This window comes from Myripristis murdjan, chromosome 13, assembly GCF_902150065.1.
Source record: "Myripristis murdjan chromosome 13, fMyrMur1.1, whole genome shotgun sequence".
NCBI lineage: Eukaryota > Metazoa > Chordata > Actinopteri > Holocentriformes > Holocentridae > Myripristis > Myripristis murdjan.
The window spans coordinates 15,392,307-15,402,453 of record NC_043992.1 but is presented as its reverse complement, the minus strand read 5'-3'; the positions used below and the strand labels follow the sequence as shown (position 1 = coordinate 15,402,453).

Sequence of the window (10,147 nt, the reverse complement as noted above, 5' to 3'; positions counted from 1 at the left end):
GTCCTTTTGTCTGCTTGTTAATTTTAATGGAGCGTGAATAGTTACAAAAGAGTTTTAGAGACTCCTTCACGGTGTCCAACAAAGCCGAGTCAGCTGAGGGGACTGAGCCTTGAGGAGGAGGGAGGGGACGGGAGAGGACAAGGGAATGGGAGAGGGGAGTGAGGGTGGGGGTTAAGGGGTCCCTGTTAAATCTCTGTAATACCCATAATGATCTTTTTAAGCTCATAAAATGTTCAAATACATGTGAGAGCAGGTGAATGTATCCAGCAACACAAATGCACGAGCACCACACACCATTTCAAACCAGTTTTGTTGTAATAATTCTGGCTAATTAGGCCTAAATGGATTGTGAGATTTGAAATAACAGCTGGCCAAACTGGCTCATAACATTGCACAGATTTGTAAATGATTCTCCTGCTCCACTTTATTGAAGTGCTCTTTTTGATAGCAAAAGATGTGTGGTAATGTCTAAAAGAACAAGTTCCTAAGCCTTTAAAGCAAAAACACCATCATAGAACTGGCCTTTTAAAGAAGCCTTAAAGATTCTTTAAAAGTCCAGTTCTTAAGATAAAAATGCTGACTGACAACTACTGTTGGCAGAACTGAAAGTGAGAGCAGCCATGTATTGCACACCACAGGGGTTTCTCGTAAACTGCCCAATCCCTCCTTCCATATTTGGTGTTTCTGTGTTAATGGGTAATCAGTCCTCAAATAAAACAACTGTCTGCTGGTCGATGTAAACACTATCACTTTGCTTTCAGTTGCAAACAAAACTGATGTGCTGCCATGGGTGCCATGTCTCTGCTGTGGATCTTACTCTTCATCTCTTTCCAAAAGGGTGAGTGGGTCATGTTTCTTTTCTTTTTTTTTTTTTTTTTTGCCCTGGTGTAGCAGTGTCTGTTATGTACCTCCTTTTTATGATTATAACAAATCTAGATGTTGTATTATTACATTGCTTTGTGTAAGTTTGTGCACCTCTCACTGTGCTGGCCAGAATAAATACATGCATGCTGACCATTTTGCTGTGTGTGCTCCAGTGTATCTGCAGGAGCTGGAATTGGACTATTATGATGAGATGTACGAGGAGCCTCAACCTGTGAACTGCTCCACCACAGAGACCATCAAAGGTGGACGTGTCACCTACTCACAGGTTGAAATCCACTGTACACCCTTTTGATTCACTGCAATTCACTCTGTGTGCAATACCTTGTGATGCAAAAGCTGTAGTTTGTAACATTTTTGTATCTGGTTTTTAAACTGAAGCTGATTTAATTCAAAACAGATACAAAAATAAAATTGCAATGTATCGGTTTTCCAGTCATACCTAGTACAACAAAGCTTTCTTGTAAACCTTTGCATCACATCGTTTCACTGAACTCAAAATGTGAGTGTTTTCTACCCAGGGAGGGCTGCCGGGCAGTGTGCTAACCTACCACTGTGAGCCTGGACACTACCCTTTCCCTGTCAGCCACAGGAGTTGCAGCGCTGATGGGGAATGGACAATCATGAGATCAGCCAATGGCAGACGGCTGTCGCAGGCCACCTGTAAAGGTAATGTTTTGGATTACGGCTGGACTGGGAGGAAGGCAGCTTCATGATAGATCCTCTGCCTCTCATAATCACTCTAAGCTGAACACACTGCCAGTCATGGTGATAATCTGAGCACTCTTCATCTGTTCCTGTTCCCCTTCATCCTCTCTTTCTGTCCATATCAAACCTGCTGTTCCTCTGTCAGAGCTATTGTGTCCCGGCCAGCTCCAGCTGGATCATGGGGAGATCTGGCCCAGGGATCAGTGGTTCCGTCCAGGGAGCAACCAGAGTTTCTCCTGTCAGGAAGGGTTCACCCTGTCCGGGTCAGCACAGAGGAACTGCACCCTCTCTGGGGAGTGGACAGGAAACACTCCTGCATGTGACAACCATGGTGAGGTAGTCTAAGTGTGAGTTAAGTGTCCTTTGACCTGTGTAAAGCCGACATGGGAACTGCAAAGCATATGTAACATTACAAACCCTTGGGGGGTAAATGCTGGCTAAAAAGTAGAATGGAAAATTTCTCACCTTCAATTCACTTTGTAATTCCAATCCACCTAATCATGTATGCACGCAAAAGTTGTCATTGTCCTCTTTCCATCTGCATGTATTTAAACTTGATGCATAATTGTTATTAGTTACTCATATGCAGACGCCAACACTAATGATCCTTTTTGCTGTCAGACTCATTTGTTGGGTCTTACAGCATGCAAACTCACATTTTTGCCTCTTAAATTGTGTGCACCATTTTGATGTAAATGGGATTGAGTAGCCCTGGCCACTAATTTGGCAAATGTGAGATGTCAAATGTGAGATGTAATGTGCTTCTGCTCTTAGTGGAAACCACCGCCACTACAGAAGAGAGACTGATAAAATAACTATCAATACCTGGGAGGACAGTGATGTAGTAAACATTATAAGGACAGGTCAAACAACGGATCATGGCAACAGAAGCTCAACACACATTTTGTCCAATGGCTGTTTATGCTCCTGTGGCACCAAGGTGCAGGCTAGCTGACAGCCTATCCATTTTAATGAGTTCACTGGGTCTAGTTCATCAGGTGTCCCAGTATCCAATACCCATCAAGAGAGTTAGTGAGTGAGCTCATGATTGCTTAGGTCTACACAGCAAATCGGCTTTTTCAATCTTATGAGCCTCTTAACCCATTTTCTCTTTGACTGGTTATGTAGCCTATTTTAACATCCATACGGATCATTTTTGCTCATTTACAACAACATTGAAGAAATAACCCTTTTTTTTTTTCACTTCCAGCTGATGACTGTCAGGACCCAGGGGTTCCCCCAGGGGCCCAGAGGACAGCGGGCCGGTTTCAAACAGGAGACAAGGTGAACTACAGGTGTCAGTCCGGTCTGGACCTACTGGGATCAGCTGAGAGGGTTTGCCTGGAGAACAGGGAGTGGAGTGGCACGGCACCACGATGCCAGGGTGCGGACCGATATAGTTTTTTCAATAAATTTACTCTACAGCAATAGGTTCAGATCAATTTGTTCCTGTTAAACAGCAGGGCCCACATTTCCACGCCTGAACCCAAAGCCCATTGGTGCCAGATGGACTTGCCAAGGCATAACACTTACTAGATTTTAGATAAATACTAGAAAGGCAAAACAGTAAACAAATGTTTTGAATGTATAATGTTACAGTTTTCCGAAAAGTCCTCTTTATGACCAATGAGTCCAAATGTTATAAGTTTTGTGACATTCTGAGCATTGTTTTATACTCTTATCATTATAATGAAGAGCAAAGATCAAACATAAATCAACAGAAATCTCTCTGGAAGCTGATTGTTTGATGACATGTATATGTGTAATAATTCATAAATCATTGCTTAATTCATATGTTGGTTAGACATATTAGACTCAGGGGTTTTGCCACAATTTATAGCTCTGCAGTAAACCGATGGCTCTTCTAAAACCACATTATTACTGAACCACAGCAATAATGTGGCAAATCCTGTGTGTTTTGCATTTTCACCAGCTCCACGGTATGTTGGATTATCAGAGCAGTAACAATAGCCTGCCCAGGACATGACTATATATCATGAAACATCTATGCATGTATTTTGTGATTCAAAACAGGCCCACATACCTTTGACTCGCCCAGTGTTGTGGCTGCAGCCATGTCGGGGTCTCTCTCTGGGGTCATGGATGTGCTGTCATCTCAGGAGTTCAAACAGAAGCGTGAGTGCAACTTGTGTATAATCAGTCACGATCATTTAAACATTTTGTTACTGGTTTAACATTAACACACGTCATTTAATTTAGAATGAGGTGCAATGTGCATCAAAACGTTGCCAGTTCATGTTGTGTTTTCATGCGTATCTGTTGACGGAGCATTCCTCTGATTGTAATTATTCCCCTCTTAACCTTCAAGAATCTTTTGGTCGAACCATCCGTGTGGCTAAAGGCAGCCGCTTGAACATCTATATTTTACTGGATTCATCAGGCAGCATCTCCAAGGAAGATTTTGAAAGTGCCAAGATTGCCACTATTAAACTCATCAAGAAGGTTTGTACCAAATTAACTCCATTTCATTGAGCAGCGACAACAAAGCCTTTGCTACAGGAACTCACTGATTTGTTGCCAATTTCAGTCTTATATGTTTTCTTTGCTGCTCTTTTAGTTGGACAGCTATGAGGTGCAGATGAAGTTCCATGTGATGTCGTTTGCCAGCCAAGCTATAGACATCGTGGACATCAATGATAGATACGCAAGCAGCAACGTTGACTATATCATATGGAGTCTGAAGGATTTTGACTACAAGAGTAGGATTCTGCCATATCAGTTTGTCATTCATTCATTAATTTTATCATCACGCTGCAGCCTCTCAAATCAAGGCTGATTCAGTCATATACAGCCGTATTGCATCCGAGTATTCATTAAATTCACCGGTTCATCAGTTTCCTCTACAGCTCACATTCTCATGCACTCTTTTCCATGTCTTCATCTGCAGGTCACGGCCGTCAGACAGGCACCAACCTCCATGCTGCATTGCACAGAGTCAATGAGAAGATAGCTTTCTTTAAGCAAAACAGCAAGGAGCACCATTTTAACGAGACTCAGAACATTATCATCATACAAACAGACGGTAAAGAAATGGGACAGAGCACCAAGTGTCCCCTTTAGATTTCACAGATGACTTAAGACTTCCATTTTTTTTTTTTTTTACTTAATTTTTGCCTCACTGGCAGGCGGGTCCTAAGAATGGCTGTATTGGTCTATCAGTCTCTCCATCTGTCCATTTAACACTTTATTCCAGTCTGACTACAGGGCCATTGGTCAGATTGTTGTTACTTTTATTGAGCACATTCACACTTAACAGAAGATGAACCTTGCTAATTTTGATGACCTTTCTTGTAGCACCACACTTAGTCAAAAATGTCAAATTTGCACAATATATTACCAAAGTTAAGTTGACTACGGCGGTATTTGGTGAATGCAACAAGGATACCAGTTACCCTCTTGACCATACCGCTGGAAAAATCATCACACAGTGTTGCAGAACAGATCATAGTAATTATACCTTTTCTTCAAAACAACTACCACAGAAGCTTTGTTTTCCATCACATTTTAGCCTTTTCTTGCTATTTATAATCATGACAGCTTAAATTTCTCAGTTCTTGGAAAGAGGAGCAGAATTCTCATGACTTCAGAAGTGAGTTCACGATACTCCTGTGAGCTGTGTGAGCACAGCTGGAAATGCTCTTCTCCAATTTTATGTGGCTTCTTGCTTTTAGCAGTCCACAGAGCCAAGATGGACAGGTTTACCAATCACATCTTCCACAAATGTTTTGGAAAAAAAAAAAATTCTGGTTTGCAAACAATCCTCTGTATGTTATGTAGCTTGGCTGGATTTTTGGCTTCAACTTTTTTTTTTTTTTTTCAAATATTTTTTCATTGTAGGTCTTGTTAAAGCTTTTACAATTAATGGTTGTCCAAATACAGTTCTTTCAAGATTAGAAAAGGCAAGAACCCTTACAAGAACCCTCTATTTTTAGTGTGCAGACCTTCATTCTCTACTCCTCGCTCTCTGCTTGCAGGTTACTCCAACACCGGCACCAGCCCTCAGATTGCCTTGGCCCATATTCGGAAACATCTGGGCTACAGCCCCACAGCCAAGGACCACACTGGGGAGACACTGCTGGGTATCATAATCAGTCATATCCATAAAACTGTAAAATCAAAATGACTGCAGCAACTGAATAAGATTCAGCTCCTCAATTATCAAAGCTAGAAAGGAGGAAGGAAAGTAAAGACCCTTAGTGCCGCTAAAATATTCCTGTGATCATAACAGGAAGATTACAAAAAGAGGTGGACATTTGTTGTATTGTGTCATTTATGAAATGTGCATATATGTGTGTACTGTATATATGTGGCATGTGCATTTTCGTGTGTGTGTGTGTGTGCTCAGATATCTATGTATTTGGAGTTGGGGATCAACTGAACAAAGCAGAGCTGAATGCCATTGCCTCAAAAAAGGCTGGTGAGAAGCATCTCTTCATTCTGAAAGACTACGAAATACTAGGAGAGGTTTTCAACAGCATGATCAGTAAGTAGACTGCTAACTGGGATGTCTTCTAATCAATATCCATCATACTACATGCAATATGATTTATGTAAGACATGAAAGTTTCCCTTCAATTGGTCATTGATGCAAGTGCATTCATAATTTCAGAATTTTGTTGAACGCAAAATTAATTGTTTCAGAATTGGAAAGACTGAAGACAAGGACGACTTGCCAAAGTAGATTTTAGAAATGACAGATTTGTCAGTCAAACCAAAAATTTACCAGCATTTATCTGGTGAATAAGATCCACGATACATGAATGATATAGGTGGAGAAAAAATCAGATCCTGTAAATTTGGAATTTTATGGATCCAGTTTCATGCATAAAAACAGATAATGCCAACTACTTTCTAGTCTGTTAATTATAATAATTAATGTTAATGCTGTTCTGTTTGCCAACCAAGGTGACAAGAGTGTGACGATGTGCGGGGTTGCTCGAGAGGACGAAGACTTTGTACAGGATAAAGATTTAGTGTACACCAGACCCTGGCTTGTCACTGTGGTGAGAACTTTGTCCATTCAGCCTCTAAAGTCGTTTGAATTGTATTTTTTCCCCATCATTTTGATATCTTACAGTGGATTTTCTCGAATTAAAAGTGTCTCTTTTGATCCTTTTCCTCCCTACAGTTTGAAGGTGCAGCTCGAAAGTGTTTTGGATCCATCATAAGCCAGAACTGGGTACTGACGGCCGCTCACTGCTTTGCCAGATCGAGTTCACAGAATATCATCCAGACGATTGAAGTAGAATATGGTTAGTGTTAGCACAGGAAAATGCTTTGAACTGAAGATTCTGACGTTTTTGTACACGCGTGCAAGAGAAAAAATATAGAGGGACTGTGAGAGAGGAGTGAATGGGAGAAGGGCAACTTCAAAAACTCTAGTAGTGTAGTATAGATGTGTGTGAATGTGAAACACATTATGCAACCATATTGCAGAAAACAGTAGGCTCAGAGGAATTTTGCATAAACAAAGGCAAAAAAGGTTTTCCTTTAAAAAAAAAAGGTAGAACATTCCTCCCATTTGTGAACTTGCTGATTTCCCACTTAGAATGCTGATGTGACAGCCACCTCTGTGCGTCCTAGGTGAGGGTAAGGTGGCCGCCAAGAACGTGGCCATACACCCTGAGTACAACGTCAGGAAACTAAACCATAGAAATGTGTCAGAGTTCTACGACTACGATATAGCTCTGGTGCAGCTGAACAGGAGCATCCCCCTCTCCTGGAGTGCGAGGTAAGACCGCCCAAAGAAGCACACACATACGCACGACTGTGTATGATGTGTTGTGTGTTTGTCCTCACTTTGAGGAGGGGGACCCTTTAGTGGTTAATGTGTGTGCATGTTGTACAACAGACCTATCTGCTTGCCATGCACCGTGCCAGCCAGCCGAGCATTGAAGAAAATCAACTCCACCTGCGAGGAGCACAGTAAGACTTGATTTCCTGTCCTTGCAGCTCTCATATCACTGATTTTTTTTCACAAAAATAACTTTGCATGTGTGTGTGTGTGTGTGTGTGTGTGTGTGTGTGTGTAGGAAAAGAGCTACTATCACACAAACAAACGGCTGCCTTCTTCTTCCATAAGAGCAACAGTAAGGGCTCTGCACGCAAAGAAACACATATTCACACCCAAGATCAGGTGAGTGACATTTGACGTGAGGTTCTTGACTCTTTGAGTTTGCTTAAAACATTCTGCTAGGAGCCCAGCAGGCGGCCGTCTTCTTGTTTTTCCTATGAATGAGAGATATTTGGTTGATTGGCTCTCTGCAGAGGCCAGGGTGTGTGGCAAAGGCGATGCTGACGCTGACAAAGCCCACGAATGTGACTGTGGACGAGTATGTGACTGAGCGGTTCCTCTGCACCGGAGGCTCTGAAGGATATCAGGACTCTATTGCCTGCCCAGGTCTGGAGCCAAAACAAACTTTGTCCCAAAACCCTCACTTGTGGTCTAGAATGTACATTAATGCGCCAAAGACATATTTATTATTTGGAATTTTGGCTGATCTTGTTGTTTTAATCTTTGACTCACTAAGTTGGCTTTTAATTCACGTATTGATTTAGAAAATGTATCCTCTTCATGCCATCTTGGCTCATATCTTCCTTTAGCCAGTGTGTGTTGACAAAACCTCTTCATGCCTCTCTTTGCGCCTTCTTACACACTTTGGCCAGTTCCCAGAAACACATCACTCAGTGGCCACTTGGCTGTGAGCGTAGTATTTGGACAAAGCCACAGTCACCAGGGTTTGAACAATACAGGAGCCTGAATGACGATAACGATGCCATCACTGATTATTTTTGTATTAAAGTCAGTGACAATCAATGTTTCATGCTGATAGTAAGCATCTTTAAATCTGACCATTTTCATGCCTAATATAACAAGGATTCAATCCAGTTTTATCCTTGACAGCACTTGAATTGTCATGGAACAAAAACACTCGAATGAAGAGTGGCTAAATTCTTTCAGTGTTGGCAGCTCAAGGCAGGAAAACCCACCACATTTATTTAGTGGTACGGGAACTTTACACTATATGGACAAAAATATTGTATATAACCTTTGTTTTTTCTACTGACACTCAAATACACACATTATAAATTACACTACTCACAAAAAGGATATTCGGCTTTCAGGTGAAATTTCAGGATGAACCTAAAATGCATTATAACCTTTACAGGTGAACTTAATGTGACCTTCTGTAAACTTTTGAATGCACATGTCCAACTGTTCAATGTTTTAGTACTTTTTGCACAAGTTGCTGTTCTCTAACAAGGAGTTTAACAGCAAAATTCACATCAGGTGTTTGATGCTCCAGCTCGTGGAGGTCGTATCATTAGGGAACGGCTGCTGGAGACTGGGGTACCTCAAATGGAGTGGCCTGCACTTTCTCAGACCTGCATCCCATAGAAAACCTATGGGATCAGCTGAGTCGCCGTGTAGAGGCTCGGAGCTCTGTACCCCAGAACCTCAATGTCCTGAGGGCCGCCCTTCAAGAAGAGTGGGATGCCATGCCTCAGCAGACAATAAGTCGACTTGTGAACAGCATGAGACGTCGTTGTCAAGCTGTAATTGATGCTCAAGGGCACATGACAAGTTATTGACACTGACATTTTTTGTTGTGGTATATCCACCACTGTTGTTGGCTTTTGTTTCAAGAAATTGTTTGAGATGAGGAAATCACCAGTGTATGCTTCTACTTAAATGCCTTATTTTCATGATATAATATCACTGTAGCGTGAACATTTTACATTTTACATAAATTTCACCCAAAAGCCAAATATCCCTAACTTTTTGTGAGTAGTGTATATAGATGCTGGACAGAGATTCAATGAAAATTCTACATTAATTGCAGAGGCCTATTTGTTCTTTTTTTCTTACTAGGTGACTCTGGTGGTTCTCTCTTCCTTCAAAAGAGGATGCGCTACTTTCAGGTGAGAAAGCTACAAAGATTCACCAGAAAGTTTCATCTTCCAGCATTAACAGTCTAATAAAAATTTCACCCACCGTCCCTGCCTGTCACCCCCAGGTGGGAGTGCTGGCCTGGGGCACCACAGACCCCTGTAAACACCCTGGATCCAGACCAGGGCCCACCGCTCGCGACTTCTACATCAGCCTGTTCAGAGTCGTGCCGTGGCTGAAAGAGCATCTGGGTCAGGAGATTCAGTTCCTGGACAACTGAGACAGCGTTGTAGACTGCGCCACAACAATTAAAAAAAAATAATCCTAGGTATTTGCTTTCCTGATGTATGGTGGAAATAATCACTGCCAGTCATAGTCAATATTTTAAAACTGTACTCCAAGGTTTTATTGTTCAGTGGAATAGGAGTAGGTCACAGCACTGAGAGCTGTAGCTGCAGTGCTGTTTAATCACTTGCAGAGGAAGTCTTTTTGTTATCAAATCATACACAACATAAGAAAATACTTGTTCCTAATCCTAGTTGCTGGACATACTTTCCGTTGTTTACCAGTTACAAACTTTCATTCAAGCCCACGCTGGCCAACATGTGATCTACTCACTCAAACATGCAAAAATGTTTCGGTGTA

At 41.7% G+C, this 10,147-nt stretch overlaps 1 protein-coding gene across 1 annotated transcript; it reads left to right on the top strand.

The window, feature by feature from the left end:
• Positions 1-788: 788 nt before the first annotated feature.
• On the top strand, positions 789-10,034 carry LOC115370246 (complement C2). Its single transcript, XM_030067173.1, has 19 exons — positions 789-838; positions 1,038-1,150; positions 1,404-1,551; positions 1,736-1,921; positions 2,801-2,974; positions 3,625-3,726; positions 3,920-4,053; positions 4,169-4,310; positions 4,499-4,633; positions 5,586-5,690; positions 5,957-6,094; positions 6,517-6,614; positions 6,740-6,863; positions 7,195-7,342; positions 7,463-7,536; positions 7,644-7,747; positions 7,879-8,011; positions 9,485-9,534; positions 9,630-10,034. The coding sequence occupies exons 1-19, from the start codon at positions 796-798 to the stop codon at positions 9,780-9,782; spliced, it is 2,304 nt and encodes a 767-aa protein (XP_029923033.1). The 5' UTR covers positions 789-795; the 3' UTR covers positions 9,783-10,034.
• The last annotated feature ends 113 nt before the right edge of the window (positions 10,035-10,147 follow it).